The 18,884-nt window shown below is 42.4% G+C and overlaps 1 protein-coding gene across 1 annotated transcript in view; it reads right to left on the bottom strand.

Annotated features, from left to right (window-relative positions):
- Positions 1 to 18,884, bottom strand: part of KCNN2 (potassium calcium-activated channel subfamily N member 2) — a 292,412-nt gene that overhangs the window by 18,532 nt on the left and 254,996 nt on the right. The window contains exons 6-7 of the mRNA XM_034655880.1: positions 17,400 to 17,541; positions 3,990 to 4,100 (exon numbers count right to left, since the gene is read on the bottom strand). Coding sequence (XP_034511771.1) covers positions 3,990 to 4,100; positions 17,400 to 17,541 — 253 coding nt within the window. The remainder of the gene's footprint in view (positions 1 to 3,989; positions 4,101 to 17,399; positions 17,542 to 18,884) is intronic.

Here is an 18,884-nt window from a genome sequence, read left to right as displayed (position 1 = left end):
TAACTAAACTAGTTGCTTTTTTTTTTTCTTGCTACTTCCTTCCTTAATTTATTGAGAGTGGGAGTGGGGGAAAGCAGAGGGAGAGAGAATCTTAAGGAGGCTCCACAGAGAGCTTGGAGCCTAATGTGGGGCTCGAAGTCACAACCCTGAGATCGTGACCTGAGCCAATATCAAGTGTCAGACACTTAACCAACTGAGTCACCCACGTGCCCCTCTCTTGCTACTTTTAAGATTCTATCTTCAATTTTTGCCACTTTAGTATGTGCTGTGGTGTCAGCCTCTTTGGGTTCAGCTTGTTTGGGTCTCTCTGTGCTTCTTGGACCTGGATGTCTGTTTCTTTCCCCCAGGTCAGAGCAGTTTTCAGCTATTCTTTCTTTGGTAAGTATTCTGCCCCTTTCTCTCTCTCGCTTCTGGGACCCGTATCAATCATGTGAGTTACTCCATCTTCCATCTGTTTCCTGCATCCTTTGCTCTGTTGTTGATTTCCTCTAGTGTGTTTTTCTCTTGATGTTGTCTTCTTCAGCTCTGACTGACTGGTTCTTTATATTTTCTGCCTCTGTTGAACTTCTGAGTTCATCCCGAGTCTGGTGAGCATCTTTAGGACGAGTACTTTGAACTCTTATCTCCATTTTGTTTGGTTGTCTTTCTTAGGTTTTGCTTTTTTCTTTCTTTTGGAACATGCTCCTGTTTCCTCATTTTGTCTGACACTCTCTGCTTGTTACAATGTATTAGGTAGATCAGCTATGTCTCCTGGTCTTGGAACTACTGGTCTTATGTAGAAAGTGTCCTGTGGGGCCCAGTAACGTAGTCTACCCTGGTCACCAGAATCAGGTACTCCAGAGGTGTCCCTGTGAAGATCTGTTCTGCTAGTCTTCAGGTAATTTTCAGAGTCAATTACATTATCTGTAGTCGTAGCCTTGGTGTATCCATAGGAAGAAGGGAGCTCCAGATCCTATTATTCCATCATCTTCCAGTATTTCAGAATTTTTACGTAAAAAGCTTATAAACGGGCCCATTTAGAAATCCCATAAATAACCAAACGCAATCAAGTTCCAAGGAAATGATACTCGTTAGGTCGAAGAGGGCTATAAAAGGGCTATTATTTTCACATATTGTATTGACTATACTAATGAAATGGGTATCCTGAGAAATTTATGTTTGATTCTGCTGCCATTTTAACATTTGCACCTGTACTTAGTGACATTTTTGCCTATAAAATTCAAGCTGCCAGCAAGCCTGCTGGAATGCCTTTCTGCAGCCTGTAAGAGACCTCTGTCCCAAGTAATACTGCAAAGCAGCTAAACGTATAAGAGATAATAGAAATAATAAAGCATTGTGGAGAATGTGAGTTTTGAAATTAGGATAGTACTTCTTACTGAAAAAGCTTTCTGTAAAAAAAACTCCCTATAGATAATGGTGCATTATGAGTCCAGCTAAAGTAAAGTATACAAGAATCTAGAAAAGCTGTAAGATCAGAACATGTGGTCCATTTGGGGAAATGAGACCCATTCATAAAAACCAAAGGAAGTCCTCTAGATCCACAGTCCCCCAATGAGGGCCCGGACTGGGCTTTGGAGGGGGGCTCATGAGCAAAGGAAGCAAGAACACAAGTGCATTTTTCTGCCATGCTGGGGGGGGGGGGAAGGATCTTTTATCTGATTTGCGGCAGGCACAGTCCTGGGCTATGATATTTCAGTTCTACATTCTCGGCAGTTAATACAGAACCCCAACTATAATAGGTATGCTGAACACTTTCGTTAAATACGTGTTATTCCCAGGAAGATGATAAATTGGGCACAAAGAATATCTGCTATGAGGATTGTCCCAGTCTCCAAATACCTGGGGAATCACACACTAGAGCAGCAGTTCTCCCCATGGGCAATTCTGTCCCCTGGCGGGGGGGGGGGAACATCTGACAATGTCTAGAGGCATTTTTTTGGTTGTCACGGGTCTACCAAGGATACTGCTGAACAGTCAACAAGGCACAAGGACAGCTGCAGAACAGAGAACTCTCCAGTCCCAAAGGTCAAGAGTGCTGAGATTGAGTGACCCTGAGCTAAACTAATTCCATGATGCAGCCAAGCTGGAAGGTCTCCCAAATGATGCTACGAGACCTGTACGACTAGCACAGATCTCTTCATCAGGGGTGTTCTCCTGTGGATTTTAACATCTGTCCGTTCAGTAAGTAGCATACGAAATAGCAATAGCCCCAAGCCAATCAAAAGAAATTACGTGTTTCCTTCTTAAGTTAAAACTAAGTACCTGCTCACGAACCCCGGGGACCTCTGTCTCAACCCGCTAACTTATTTGTGATCCTGTCCCACCTTTTGTTGTTGTTGCTGAAAAGATGTGTATGGGCTACTACGGTGTTTTAATGTCATTTCCTACCTCCGTGCGGCATTAATTCTTGTGAAATTTATCGTGTATGATCTTCACAATAAAATTACTTGGATTATACAAAGGGGCTCTACTGGAAGAGTTCTTTTGATATTGCCCAACTTTGACTCTTAGATATGAACCATACGGTATGGAACCCATCCAAACAAGCCCATGCTGAGATCCAGAAAATATCTGCTCCAACTTTGGACAAATAGTGTAATAGGCATGTATTTTCATTTCCTAGCATAGTTTTTGAAAGCGCCAAGAATCCCAGCCGCCCATTCAGCTCTGCACTTAGGCCTCTCCTTGTGCTTTTCTGTAATATTCACGAACGTTCATGAGTTTGGAGAGTGAGAGAAAACTGGAGGCTAGAAGACATCCTACAGGGGCACATCCAGGCCAAGAGGATGGTGCCTGCAATCGAGGCTTAGATCATCAAGAATACATGTGGACCTTCCAACCGCAATGAAGTCTCTCAATAACATCGGACAGTAAGACTTAGAAATGAGCAAGGCAATTGGAATCCGCGTTTCCATTTGGTAAATACTACCCATATGCATACATATGTGCAGTAAAGCGACTGATCTATTAGGAAGTATTTACCTGATGAGCTAAGCCAACTTTTATGCATACAACCAAAATCAAAAGTGAATAAAAACACTGAAAACTGCAACTCTATTTGAACTCTCCATGGATTCCTTTATGGGTAAAGTCGCCAAACGACAACATATTTTGTTATTTCGATGACAGCCCGATTAGATTCTGCTTTGAGTTATGGAGCAAGACGACACTGCTATGAAATAATTTTTAGTTTTATATCTGACCTTTTATTTTGGTTTCTCAAGTAACGATGCAGAGAGGCTAAAAATTTAGTGGGAGTGGGCTAACAATATTTTCCCTCTTTGACAGAATGACTTAGAGCAAGTGACCGAAACTCCCGGTGTCCTGGCCTCCACATTTGTAAAACGGACCTAATACCAGCCCTTCCCTCATAAAGTTGTCTGAGAATGAAACTAGTTTACATACGTGACATGCTTGGAGCCCAGCTTCGCTCAGAGTGAGTGCTCCGTAAACACTGTGATTACTGTTTTCTACTGTAGTTTCTCATCGGGATGTTATTATTCATGTCTTGGCCAGCCTTTATGTCACAGAAAGGGCATAGCTCTGCTTCTACCTTGGGGTCCTAAAAGTTATCTGTCGTTGCAACCCCAGTCTTTTAGAACAGTGCCTGGCTCCCAGAAGCTCAGTAGGACATTGTTGACTCCCTTCCCCATAAAATTTCTAGATTACAGTGTGTTCTTTCCTATTCGATCAAATACTGGTCCCTTCTTGGATCCTGCAGACGTAAATGTTAAGTGTGCCTATTTATTTAGACTGACGTGGTCTGTTTTGATCCATGAGGAAATACCAAGGTCGTCCAATTATTTCCTATCTGACCTAAAGTTAGAACGAGTCTGTTCTAGACATGTGAAAAAAAAAAGAAAGTGGCAGCGATTCTAAGAAGACCTTGACGTCATTTTAGCTTCAGAGGTCAAGACAGAGATCATACTGCCCAACGTGGGGAAACACACAATAATGTCCCCTTTGGAGACACAAGGGTGATGACTCACTCTTTTGGTCAGCTGAGTATCCATCATGAAGTTGTGCACGTGCTTTTCTGCTTTGGTGAGTTCTAGCTTTCTTGCCACGACAGCGACCACCAGGGCTGTGCAACCAGCACCCTGAAAACCAAAAGAGAAGAGAACCCCAACAAGTCACTACTTTTGGTCTCAGCCACATGAACGAAGACTGTTGTTCACCAAGTACGTAAATATCCAGAGATAAGAAACCACAGCATTCGGTGACTTTAGTACATCTCACCAAAAATGCCTGGCCAATGAGCTCAAGCAGCACGCCTGCAGGTGGGGATTTGAAAACTTGGTTCATGTATTACAAGATCTAAAGCATGATATCGATGGTAAAGTAGCAACTTGCAGACATTTGAGAGATTTCTTAAAAAACAAATAGAACAATCAGTTATATACCTGGAAGTGTAACAGGAACAAAGAATAGCTGAGTAAATTAGCATAAATGCATGAAGTAGAAATAACCATTATTCCATAAAAAATAACACTGCATAATCTTCTCTCAAGCTGAGACCAGAGGTCTTCAAGCCAATTGACTGTGGCATACCAGGAGTGGAAAGAGATGCATTATCTCCGCATACGCAAAACTTCAAGACCACGGGAAGATCTCCGTGACTTGAACCTGGACAACAGAGCTACCTAGTGTTAAAGGTAAGGGATAACTGTCCTATTGCAAACATTTAACAGTACCAAGAAAGGCGTGGGCTCCCTTTTCTCTGAAAAACATCAGCAGTGGTCTTTTTTAAATTATAGGCCGCAGTGCCGATCTCTTAGGAAGAGACACGGAGGGTACCCAGGGATTACAGTCTGGCTGCTCCGTGATCCCGTGCATGTGATGTGGGGTCTTCTTGGTTGTAAGGTCAGTGATGATATACAGGGCTAGGGTACCCCTGGGAGGGCGTAGGCAAGGTCATGCTACTGCTGTTACTCCTGGATCCTGGGCACAGCCAACCTCCTGGGAGCTAAGGGGGCAACTGAGGACCTACCAACAGGCCTGTGAAAGGCAAATCGGGCCCTCTGGATGGAATCACACCCAAGAAGACCCCAGGGCAGTAAAGCTTGCCAAACTGTCTCAGTAGACAGCAATGAAGGCAGGGTTTAGGCAGGAGCCCACTGAAGAGGGGCACCAACAGTACAATGTTACAATACTTGTGGATCTTTCAACAGACTTGAATCTTTTTAAACTAGTCTTTATTAGGATGCCCTTCACATTAGCCCAAATGATAAGGTGCTCAGTGGAGAGCTAGCCAAGAGTGTCCCAAAAGTCCTATAAGGTGACCTGGTTTTCCTCATTACCAGTAGGTCAGAAAATCGCTACTTATAAAAGCAACTCCACACCTTACGTACATGGTAGTCTTCACCTTCAGTAGCTAATATTGAGAATGGGAATTACTCATAACATATCGGTAATATATTAATACATATTAATTAATTAATACATATTATTATTAATATGTTATTTCTATAATACTTAAAGCCAACATAATATTTAAATAAGCAAGTCAGAAAAATTATATACATAATTGGCTCCTACTTTTATTTTTCAAAAAGGATCCACATTTGGGAACAAATTGAAGAAGAAAGTGAAAGACCCGTACTCTGAAAACTGGAAGACACTGATGAAACTGAAGGGGACACAGATCAGTGGAAAGACAGAACATGCTCCTGACTGGTATCCAAGATCTACAAAGAACTTCTCAAACTCAATACACGAGAAACAAATAAACAAATCATAAAATGGGGCAGAAGATATGAACAGACACTTTTCCAATGAAGACATACAAATGGCTAACAGACACATGAAAAAATGTTCAAAATCATTAGCCATCAGGGAAATTCAAATCAAAACCACACTGAGATACCACCTTACGCCAGTTAGAATGGCAAAGATAGACAAGGCAAGAAACAACAATTGTTGGAGAGGATGTGGAGAAAGGGGATCCCTCCTACATTGTTGGTGGGAATGCAAGTTGGTACAGCCACTCTGGAAAACAGTGTGGAGGTCCCTTAAAAAGTTAAAAATTGAACTACCCTATGACCCAGCCATTGCACTACTGGGTGTTTACCCCAAAGATACAGACGTAGTAAAGAGAAGGGCCATATGCACCCCAATGTTCATAGCTGCATTGTCCACAATAGCCAAATCATGGAAGGAGCCGAGATGCCCTTCAACAGATGACTGGATTAAGAAGCTGTGGTCCATATATACAATGGAATATTACTCAGCTATCAGAAAGAACGAATTCTCAACATTTGCTGCAACATGGACGGCACTGGAGGAGATAATGCTAAGTGAAATAAGTCAAGCAGAGAAAGACAATTATCATATGATTTCTCTCATCTATGGAACATAAGAACTAGGATGATCGGTAGGGGAAGAAAGGGATAAAGAAAAGGGGGGTAATCAGAAGGGGGAATGAAACATGAGAGACTATGGACTATGAGAAACAAACTGAAGACTTCAGAGGGGAGGGGGTGGGGGAATGGGATAGACTGGTGATGGGTAGTAAGGAGGGCACGTATTGCATGGTGCACTGGGTGTTATACGCAACTAATGAAGCATCAAACTTTACATCGGAATCCGGGGATGTACTGTATGGTGATTAACATAAGATAATAAAAAAAAATAATTAAAAAAAAAAAAAAGAACATGCTCCTGAATTGGAAGCATTGAGACAGCCATACTACTCAAAGCAACCTACAGGTTCAGTGCAGTCCCGATCACAATTCCAGTGGTATTTTCCATAGAACTAGAACAAAAGAGCCTCAGATTTGTATACAACCACAGAAGACCCCTCCCCCAACAGCCAAAGCAATCTTGAGAAAGAACAAAGCTAGTGGTGTCACGCTCTCTGATCTCAAACCACACTACAAAGCTATAGTCATCAAAACAGTATGGTACTGGCACAAAAACGGACACACGGATCAATGGAACAGGATAAAGAGCCCAGAAATAAACCCGTGCTTCTACGGCCAATTTACAACAAAGGTGACAAGAGTAAAAAAAATGGGGAAAAGGTAGATAGTCTTTTCGATAAATGGTACTGGGAAAACTGGACCACTTTCTTATACCATCCACAAAAATAAACTCAAAATGAATTCAAGACCTAAATGTGAGACCTGAAACCATAGAACTCCCAGCTAAAAACATAGGCAGTATAATCTTAGTCCTCTCAAGAGCAAATTTTGGATTTGTTCCCTCAGGCAAGGGCAACAAAAGCAAAAATAAACAGGGGGACAACATCAACCTATAAAGGTTGCACAGTGAAGAAAACCAATAACAAAGCAAAAAGCAACCTACTGAATGAAGCAGATATTTGCAAATGATAGATCCAATAAGGGGTTAATATCCAAACTATATAAAGAACTCCTACAACTCAGCACCCAGAAAAACCAAATAACCTGATTAAAAACGGGCAGAGAACCCAAAGAGATAAAAGGCATACAGATGGCCAACAGATATATGAAAAGATGCTCGGTATCACCAGTCATCAGGGAAATGCAAATCAAATCCACGAGATACCACCTTACACCTGTCAGAAGGGCAAATACCAAAAAGACAAGAAATAACAAGTGTCGGCGAAGATGCAGAGGAAAGACTGTGCCCTGTTGGTGGGAATGTAAATTGGTGTAACCACTAAGGAAAACGGTATGGCAGTTCCTCAAAAAATCAAAATTAGAACTACCATACAATCCAGTAATTCTACTTCTAAGGATTTATCTGAAGAAAATGAAACGAATAATTTGAAAAGATACACGCATCCCTGTGTTCACTGTAGTATTAAAGGTATGTGTATGCATGCATAATTTACATGCATGCACAGAGCAGAATATTATTCAGCCATACAGAATGTGATTTTGCCATTGGAAACAACGTGGATGGAACTAGAAATTTCCATGCTAAGTGAAGTAAGTGAGAGAAAGACAAACACTGTATGAGTTCGCTAATATGTAGAATTTAAAAAAAACAAATGAACAAACACAACAGAAACTGACTAGTAAATACAGAGAAGAAACTTCCAATCATAAAATACAGAGATCATGGGGATATGGAATACAGTCTAAGGGATAAATAATATTGTGATAATTTTGTAAGGTGACAGGGTAACTAGACTTCTGGGGATTATGTCATAATGTACAGAAATGTCAGTTCACTGAGTTATACGCTGAAACTAAAGCGTATCAACTCTACTTCAGATTTTTAAAAAATGGCTTTTGAAAGCATACACATCTATTCAGTTCACTTTCAAACATTTGCCACAAAATCTAAAGAGTTTTGGTGTACTGATAAGGGGCTAACCAAAAATCAGTGGATGGGATCGGTGACCACTCAAGATGGCCATCCATACCTGCCCACTGTAGTTAACATTTGCTCTAGAAATACGGGATCACCTGTTGCACACTGCTCCCAGGTGCTCGTCAGTCAGAGAGTTATGAGAGATTCAAGAACAGCGATGGTTTCTGAATAAGCAAAGAATGTAAAAATCTGAGGGGCTTCCACTGCTAGAGAGAAAGCGAGAGAGCTGTGAGCGGCAGTTGGCACTCAAAGTTGAATATTGTTCTCCCCTGGCAGGTGGCCACTGCTGAGATCCTTCTGGAAAGAAATCAACATCCTAACAGGAGTGGAAAATCACTGGTATCAAAAGCCTTTGAAAGTCGATTTTTGTTTGTGCTTATTCTTGGGCTCTTGTTTTTTTGTTTTTTGGTTTTTTTTCCTGCTACTGGCCCATCCGTTGCTGAGGCTTCTCTGACTCACCACCAACCTTGTGCACTAAAATGAGGACCTCCGTGGCAAACTGCAAAAGCAGGGGAATCTGACAAGTTAGGATTATTCAAACTACTACCTGCACCTGTCACTCCATCATCCTAACTGTACCCTTTAAATGGTACCTCAAGGGTTCAACTATAGTCACTCCTTTAGTTTTATTTTCATTAGGCAAACCATAAACTTGTGTGTCCCCAGGTCCTTAATAGTCACCAAAGGATTCCATGTGTATAGAATCGGGTTTCAAAAAAGTAACTTAAAAAAAAAAAAAAGTAGAGGTATGCAAAAGGAACCCAGTTCACCTCTGAAAGCTCTCCAAGTTCCACGGAAATCCCTGCCCACGCGAACGGTTCTAATGATTTAAATAGTGGCATGACGTTATTGTCCACTCTGTTCCATGAAGTGAAGACAGATGAAAGTAAACATGCTTGTACAACATTTTCTCCAAAGCGTGTCGTCATCATGATGGATGTAGGAACAGTTGGGATGAACATATGTTCCTCTCTGAAACAAAGATCCCTGTATGCCTTTAACAAGATGAGTCATCTTCCCTTCACCAAAGTCGGAAAATGTAGCCTGGTTCCCGGTCTCCCATTTCGTTTTATGTTATCTTGGGAAAACGAAGCAAATCATTGGTCGATCCCTTCCAGATGCCCGGGCCCCTAAACGCTACACGAAGAAAACACGGTATGTTTATGAAGCTGAGAGATTCAAGGCAAACGTGGGGGTTCTCCGTAGCCTGGTGTATCATCTTTCCTTCTAACAATTAGATGTTGCGAGAGAGAGAGAGAGAGAGAGAGAGAGAGAGAGAGAGAGAAAGGAGGGAGCGAGACCGTGTCCTTAGAAGAGATCATTACTAATGCTCATCGCCCTTCGCCAGATCGAAGTGACCAAATGCCACCCAGCATAAGGCAGAAGTTGAACCCCAACACTGGAGAGTCTGAGATGCTGCCAAACTAAAAAGTATAGTCCTTTTCTTCACTCTGCATTTCCTCACCAAACGGTAAGGCATGCTGGGCCCTGGAATGTTCAGGAAGAAGTTCATTTTCCCCGAGGTCATTTTACCACAAGATGTGTGAAAAGTTCAAGGTACCACCATCATTTTACTTCAGGTCCCCTGGTTCTGCTCATCCTGCGGATACTTTCAAGAATCATTCTGGAAAACCATTCTGGGGAGCAAGCTTTAACAACTTGAGAATCCAAGCCTATGGGGAAGGGAAACTCCTTTAATAGCACACTGGGTAAAGGTTTGGGTTCTTCTTTAAAAAGGCATCGGCCAAAGGTTTAACATAAACACTAGAATGTGTAATTTTCTTTTAGAAATTCCAGAATCCTCACCGAGAATGACTAATGAAAAAAGGCGAGTGTTCAGAATACTCCTGTTTTAAATTAATTCTCCTCCTGCAAGTCTTATAATAGCTCCTAAAAGCTCAAAACTTCAGTGTGATAGCCAGTCTGTTCGACTAACAGCGATTAAGATTTATCAAAATACAGTTAATTTGAAAAAAAGTCATGCTACTTCCTTAAGATCCACCCAAATTAATAAAACAGTTTTAAGACTGATTAACTTTCATTTAAAAACATCAGCATATCCTCCAAAAGGAAGGTAAGATGAGTATTTGGAAATACTGCCCATTTTTCTGTCCCTGGGGTTGACGATTCAATATCACAGTAATAAACACATTTTACTGCACTTGTCTGACTTTTTTTTTTTTTCAAGAAAATATGTCAACCAATCACTTCTGGCAACTACAGTTCTATAAGACACTCAGCTTTATTATTCTATCCCACTGGAATTCTGCAAGATCTCCTCGGGTCAGGAAAATCAACAACAGTCAAGGTAAGTTTGAAGATAAATGCCCTGAGTTTCTTCAAAGATGAGTTGGTATTTGCTGATAGGAGGGTAGAGGTCAAGTCCAATGTCCTCATCCAGTGGAAGGGAGGAGGTGTGTTTTTTGGGGTTTGTTTTTTTGTTTTTTTGTTTGAGTTGAGTGAAAAAACCCATACCTGGAAAACCCAAATCTCCATTAGAGTGATTTGCTGGTTCAGCTCATTCTTGTACTTTGACGGTTGGAAAGAAAGAAATGATGCATAAAACTGGTCAACCATGAGTCATGCCTGGGTTTCAGTCTCCTTATTAGCGATGGTGCCAGTGTGAGCACATGTATTTTAAAGACAGGAAGGGCAGCCCTGCCAACTAAAAGTGCTGATAGTTCAGAAAAATTAGGTGGAATTGTGGAGTCAACAAGTCAAAAGCTAGAAGGTCACAACAACTTCCGACTCAACTTGTCTGTACCTGGAAGAAAGCAGCCATTGTGTTTCTGAAGAAATGTTCCTGTGGAGAAACTAAGGTCTGCTCAGGGCACTGGTGGGGAATTTCGCCTTCTGACTGACAAGGCCCATCATCCCCCCCTGCTCCTCTGCACAAAATAGAATCTATCATAAGAATTTAAAGATAGGCTCCTCCCCGAGCCTTTATTTAATGACATTCACACCAGAAAGACCCCAATAAACTAAAAACTTCTTCAAAGTTATTATTTGATATTAAACACCTGATGTCAAATTGTATAAGACCCACACAAAGGATCCTGGGGTGGGTTTTTGTTTTTCTTTTTCCTTTTTTGCTTATTCACACAAGCATTACCAAGAACTGACTTTAGTTTCTCGGGATTTCTATGTCCACTGGCAGGGGGAAAAATCCCCAAATGGGGACACAGAAAGTAGCAGGACTCTAACCAGACCTTCGGTTTAGCCCTCTTGAATACAGTCATTCTCTTTATAAGCTCTGGCTAATTTATGGTTGCGTTTTCGGAACACTCTCTGACTGAGGCAACAGTGCAGGATTCTTCCCCCTCAGAATGAAAAGTGACCTCTGAATATTGACTGAGCTGTCACGTGACCTTCAGTGAGGATTCCTCAACACTGGGTAACAGGATGGCGACAGGATTATTATCCAAAGTTCTCATTCTAAGGTGGTATAAAAAATAGGCTACTTTTATTGTTATTGTTGTTCCCTAAATAAAATTTGAACCATTCACTGGTGTGGTGATTGTTAAATTATTATGAACTGCAGAAATGGTTGAGGGGGGAACCAAAATCACACTTCTGAAATGGACTCACTTGCGTTGAGGAATCCATGGGGAACCCCTTATCAGATAATAACCTGTGTCCCTAGGATGGGGCAGATAATACTTCTGGTTTTAAGGTCATTTAGCCAAAAAATCTAGGCATCTATATTCTAGTTAAAGGGCCCACAAGAGATGCCATCATTCAACAGAAATAGACAAGCAGGAATGACAAGTGACTGAATGACCCCCATTCTCCTATAAGACAAGAGATACTCTTTGACCAATGTAGCTGTAGTCTCCTCTTGAAACAATCGTGTATATTCCTAAGTAAGGGGAAATTAGAGCTTAGAGCTTGTGCCGTGTCTATACATATACATATGAAACGGTAGATAGGACGAGTTTGTAAATGCTAAGCAAAACGATGACCTGCTCTACAAGAAGCTGGAGATAAGGAGAAATCCGCCCCAGCTGACAAAAAGCTAAGAGACAAATGATCTAACAACATTGTTTGCCCAGCACCTTCAACCCAAACAGTAAAGCCTTTTAGAGTTCATCCCGTTGGTTGTGGTGACATCCACATTAAGGAAGCGTCAGGTCCCCGGTAGGACCCCACAGGAGACAGACTTATGAATGAAGAGATAAAAGTAATCACGACCTTCATGGTCTTCTCTGAAAGGGTGATAAGTGACTATTGCGCCATCCTAGGAGTTTATGTTTTTAAAAGGCTATCCAGGAGAGAGGAAGAGATCTTTGTGTCTTCAGCTTTACTAATAGGGAGGTCTTGATAAGAAGGAAATTTCTGCTTGATTTGTCTGACCTATCACACTGTGATACCTGTATCTAAGACCGTCTTATTTTAAGCATTTCCATCATCATCAATGTAAACAATACTGTAAAAATTACAAGAGCTCTGCGCGGTTGTCTTGGAGTCACGATTGACATTGTAGGCGAGGAGAGGTTATTTTTTGATAAGGTCATTTGTTTGTCTCTTAGAAATAGTCTGGAAAACTCTCTCTCCTCGCCGTTTCACAATGTAGTTCTGCCCAGAGCACTGAAGATTAATCTTCATGTCCTTGGAGCCCAAAAATATCACTCATGACACAAATTAGGCTATTTAAAAATTTTAAACTACAGTTTAATTTTGGGGTTTTAACCAATGAAATGTGAACATCTAAGAGGTGCCACGAAATAATTCATTAGTTTTGTTCGTTTTATGAAGAAAGGCAGTGCTCATTTCTTCATGTGTACATTTTGAAACGGGAAATGGGCTTTGTAGATGTTAGCATTTGGACGGACTGTTATCTTAGGTCAAAGTAAAAAAAAAAAACACATAAAGCTATAAATTCTATCAATTTCATCAACACAAGAACCAGAAAATTCAAATATAAAAACACAAAGAAGTATAGCACTTCGGAGATAATATACAAGATGAGTCAGGGATGACCCTGTCCTCTCTGGGGAGTATTGTAAATCGTATTTCTCTTTCACAATTTAGTAGGGACCAGATGGAGAGAGAGAGCGAGAGATGGCCCATGGGAAATCTGACATTGTGCATTTTACCTAAACATGCATTGCGAAAGCCCACGGGGGAATAGGCAAATAAATGGCTGAAATAAAAGGAAGTCGTGCCTGGCTTTGATAATCCCAAAGTGACAGATTGGTGTTTAAGTTTCCTGAAAACAAAAGCAAAAAAAAAAAAAGTGCCTGGCAAAACACATTCCATCCTAAGGAAACTAACCATATCCCATATCTATGGGCTGGGAAAACTACTTAGCTTCCTCTAGATAGCTTTACCATCAGCCACACACTCTCCACACTGGTTTGTAGGTAACCTGCAGCCAGACACGGTCAATCCCCATGAAATTTTACACGCGATGGAATCAACTCCCGGGAACTCACCCCCAGGAGATCGCTCTGGGGACCTGACTCCGTGGGAAGTTGCTCGGTCTGGGTATAGACACAATCCAACGCCATACAGCATTGCACGTAGCTTAGTCCAAGATTAATGAATTTCTCTACATGCAAGTAAACCATTTTTGATGGGGCCAATTAAGAAATAAGTCTGTTTGGAGGGGCACCTGCACCCCAATGTTTATAGCAGCAATGTCCACAATAGCCAAACAATGAAAAGAGCCCGGATGTCTATCAACAGATGAATGGATAAAGATGTGGTGTGTGTATATATACACACACATACATACACATACAATGGAATATTACTCAGCCATCAAAGAACGAAATCTTGCCATTTGCAATGACGTGGATGCAGCTAGAGGATATTATGCTAACTGAAATAAGTCAGAGAAAGACAAATGTCGTATGATTTCACTCATGCAGAATTTAAGAAACAAAACAGATGAACACGCGGGAGGGAAGGAAAAACAAAATATGATCAAAACAGAGAGGGAGACAAACCATAAGAGACTCTTTATCATAGAAAACAAACTGAGGGTTGCTGGAGGGGTGGGGGTGGGGAGATGGGATAACTGGGTGACGGGCATTAAGGAGGGCACGGGATGTAATGAGCACTGGGTGTTATATGCAACGGATGAATCACTGACCTCTACCTCTGAAACTAATGCTACTCTCTACCTTAACTAAATTGAACTTAGTTTCGTCAGTTCCTTACATGGGAGAGGACTTCCTCAGCCTAAGAACAGAGGGTCTGTTTCACCTGGAATCTACAGGGCAGCAGCGAGGTCCCTGTGAATTTCAGGGAACATAAAGTCTTTGTGTCCGTATAGATTAAAAGTTGAGTATAACTTCTATTTTTTCCATAAAGTAGGATCCCCAGTGAAACCTAAGCAAGCAAGTAGTTCAACTCAGTAAAAGATCTGTGCTGTCAGATGAGGCTCTGAAGACCTGAAGGACAAAGAAAAAAGTGAGGAAAGCTAGAAATACAGCAAGATCCAGGCAAGGTTAACCTCAAATCTGGTTCTGATCCGTGGCGTATCGGGCTATTTGTACAAACCCTGAGTCATACCTGATTCAACAATAAAAACAAGGGGGGGGGCCGACATCTTGCCAAAAAGGAACACCAAGGAAATTGTTTCGAAGAAGCTTAAGGGGAAAGACTCTGCAATTAGCAGTTCTCTTTTTTATAAATAGCATCATTCATGTCTCTTGTGGGCTTGTTATGGCCCTCCAAAAATACATCCAAGCAAATTTTATTTCCCAGAGCATTATGCGATATAATAAAATGCTATCATCTGAAGAAAAAGGAGGAAGGGACCTAATAGTTAACAGAATGGACCCTAACCACTGTAATGAAAAAAAAAAAAAAGTTCATTAAAAGGCACAGAACTGTATTTTTCTTTTACAAGCCAACGATGTTAAATTATATCCCCAAATTATAGTCTTTACAACTGGGACTTGAAATGGTCATCCCGTTACTCCTGGTGACCTTAAAATTGGCCCCGGAGTTTACGTTCCCATCTAGCTGCCTTCTCCCAGGTCGGTACTACCAAGTGGGAGAAGAATGTTCCCACTCCTTCTATGCCGCGGGCACTCAGTCCTTCCAGCTAGTTCTGACTCTTGGACAATCCTCCCAGGCAGCTGCTCTGAGAGTACAGGCTGCTCTGGCCACCATTCAAAGGCCCTCACATGGAGAGCCTGTCCCTCTGCTTCCAACCCGGGGGTGGACAGAGCGGAGGCGTTGGGAGGGATGCCTAACCTCAGAAATTCGGGGAATTTCCTGCCGAAGGAGCTCCCGGTACTAGCTCATATCCTGACGTAGGCAGAATCAAAGAAGCAGCAAGATCATACCTTCTGCTGTATCCAAACTACAAAAAGCAGATAGGGAGCGAAGAGAACCTGGGTCACTGAAAGCAGTGCATCAATTTGAAGCTATGCCCAGCTGCGGCGTCTAGAAGTTCACACAGCATTATGAGCAGTTTGAGAACACTTGCTGTCCTCCCCTTGTCATCAATCTAAAACGCGTGGAACAGAAGGGGGAATGAAGCACGAGAGACTGTGGACTCTGGGAAACAAACTGAGGGCTTCAGAGGGGAGGGCGGTGGGGGGATGGGATAGACCAGTGATGGGTAGTAAGGAGGGCACGTATTGCATGGTGCGCTGGGTGTTATACGCAACTAATGAATCATGGAACATTATATCAAAAACCAGGGATGTACTGTATGGTGACTAACATAATAAAAAAATATTATAATAAAAATAAATAAAAAAAATTCAACCAAGGCTAAAAATAAATAAATAAATAAATAAAAAATAAAACGAATGGAACAAACTAGTCCCAGTCGAACTGGAATGTGTAAGGAGTAGGGGTCGTGTCTAGACCTGCTACATGTCCCAGAACAGTGGCGTGTTGGGGCGCCTGAGTGGCTCAGTCGGTTGAGCATCTGACTCTTGGTTTAGGCTCGGGTCATGATCTCACAGGTTGTGAGATCGAGCCCCACGCTGGGCTCCATGCTCAAAGTGGAGCCTGCTTGGAAACCTCTCCCTCTCTCTCCCTCTGCTCCTCGCTGCCCCCATTCATGCTCTTTCTCTCTCTCTCTCAAAAAAAAAAAAAAAAAAAAAGGAAAAGAAAAGAAGAAAGAACAGTGGCATATCACCACGGGCAGCAAACCTTTCTCAAAAGCTCTCCAAGACCTGGCCTCCCATCCCAGCTTCCACTTTTTTTTTTAAGATTTTATTTATTTTTGCGTGCACGAGAAAGCAAGCATGAGAGAGCAAGCACGAGTGGGGGGGAGGGGAAGGGGCAGAGGGAGAAGCAGACTCCCCGCTGAGCAGGGAGCCCAATGTGGGAATCGATCCCAGGACCCTGGGACCATGACCTGAGCCAAAGGCAGACGCTTAACAAATCAGGCACCCCCCACTTTTCCACTTTACTCTGTGCACTCCTGGCCCACTGGCCTTGCTCAAAGTTACCAAGTTCCTCCTTGACTCACTACCTTCAAATAAACCATTTCCCCCTCCTGGATGCCTACACTTGCCTAAGCCTACCTTAGCTTAGAAGTCAACCTCCCAGGAACAGAGGAAAGAAAATGTTACTAAGAACATCGTAAGGAAGAGAAAACACATTTGCCGTACTGTACTGTACCTACTGAGAAAACATCTGCATATAAGTAGCCGTGCAGTCCAGACCCACATTGTTCCAGAGCCCACTACAGACTAATTCTGTAATTGAGAAATTGCAGCTCTTCAGCCCTTCAACACTCTTCAAGGTAGGTTATTAGGGTCCCCATTTTGCAGACAAGGAAAGCAGGTTTCAGAGAGGAGAAATTCACTCAAGTTGACATAGCTAGCAGGACAATGGAGAACCCACGGAAATGAAGAACGTTCTGGCTGAAGCCAAAGCTCAAAGACCAGATTTGCGCATCAAAAGTGGTGCCTCTCCCACAAAGACTGGCAATCCAGCAGCACCGCAAGCTTCACAGAGCCGCGTCATGGTAAGAATGAAGATGAGAATCAGTGATGTTCTCTCCCCATCGAGAATCGATTATGTATGCTTGGCTGCTTGCGGTTGGGAACTCGAATAGCTTACCACAGTGCCTTCAGGATCTAAGAGTGTAAGTAAAAGAAACAAAGTCCAAAGATACTTACCATAATTCCAGTAAGCAAACAGACTCCTTTCCCACAGTAAGTGTTTGGTACCATGTCACCATAACCAATGGAGAGAAAAGTTATGGATATCAACCACATCGCTCCGAGGAAGTTGCTAGTAACATCCTGTTGATCATGGTACCTGCAAAACATCAAACAGAGCCAGTCCTTTATAATTCATCGACGGTATGGCCGCCAAGGGCAGCGGGATCCAATCCGGCGGATTCACTAAGGAGCTTCTGTAAACGGATCTATGCGGAGGGTTTCAAATCTCACTCTTATGTGTAAAGAAAAGTCAAGTTCCACCTGTGTAATCTGACAGACTTCAGGAAGTTCCTCAATGTTAAAAATAGTCTGAAAGAGAAACTTCAAAAAAAATGACGACTGCTTTTCTCATGGGTGGAAACTGATAAATGCATGTTTGTCCCTGAACTCTGCCCAGACCCTGCTCATGGCTCAGCATTCCTTGATGCCCACCGATGCGCCTAATTTATGGGACACTCTGCGGTACTGGGTTCAATCTGTAATCTCAGCCCGCACACTTATGGTAGGAGCCATTCTGCTCCCTTTGCTGACACTGTCCCTTTCTACCTTTATTTCCATGATGGTCCAACTCCTAGTCATCCTTCAAAATTAAATGCAGGGGGGGCCCTTTTCTGTCTGCTCCTCTCCCAGCGCCTCCCGTACCCCCCCTCAGCATGCTGTGTCTTCCTCCATCATTGGATGATACTCTGTCTACCTGGAGGTACTAGCTGTCTTCCTGAAGACATAAAATGTGACATTGATTGCGCAACCCTGGCCCAGAACCAGAGCTTAATAGAACTTANCACCTTTCTCCCCCAGTTGAGCGCCACCACGACCCAGCTATGGAGTCCCCTCTGCCCTGAATGGTCAGGTGGAGAGGCTGTCATTGCCAAAAGGGAGGTCAGAATGCATTCCTAGCTTTCCAGGAAGACTGAGAAACTTGGGTAAGTACCGTGCACATAGGGTGACATGATCTGTGACGTACTTTGGATACATCAGCTGACACGCTCTGTGACCTACTCTGGGGGCATGCTGTGCCTATCCTAAGACTTCCATGGGAGAATGGGGTTTTGCTTTTCAACAAGACCCTCAGAAGCTTTAGATTATATTATAACTCTTTCATGATATTGGGGCTCTCTCTAGAGTAGAAGTCATCGAGCGCTAGCCTGGCACAGGGAATGCATGACACTGGAGAGGGGAGGCACGAGCGTCCATGTTCTATTCAATGTTTAATGGTGACACAAAGCTTCTTCACCAAGCATGATCTACAGAAAGACTGGAGACATTTAAGAGCCCAAGACTCTAATTCCCTGATGCCTATGAAATATTTGTGGAACGCTCACTAAGTGTTCAACCCTTGACTCGCATGTTCTCAATTTACATTAATATCTTAAGACCTAGACGACCTTTTTGGCTGAAACAGCTACGGTCTTCACCCTCTATCAATAAAATGTCCTCGGT

Source organism: Ailuropoda melanoleuca, chromosome 3 (genome assembly GCF_002007445.2).
Source record: "Ailuropoda melanoleuca isolate Jingjing chromosome 3, ASM200744v2, whole genome shotgun sequence".
Classification (NCBI taxonomy): domain Eukaryota; kingdom Metazoa; phylum Chordata; class Mammalia; order Carnivora; family Ursidae; genus Ailuropoda; species Ailuropoda melanoleuca.
This window is presented reverse-complemented; position numbering and strand designations above follow the sequence as displayed.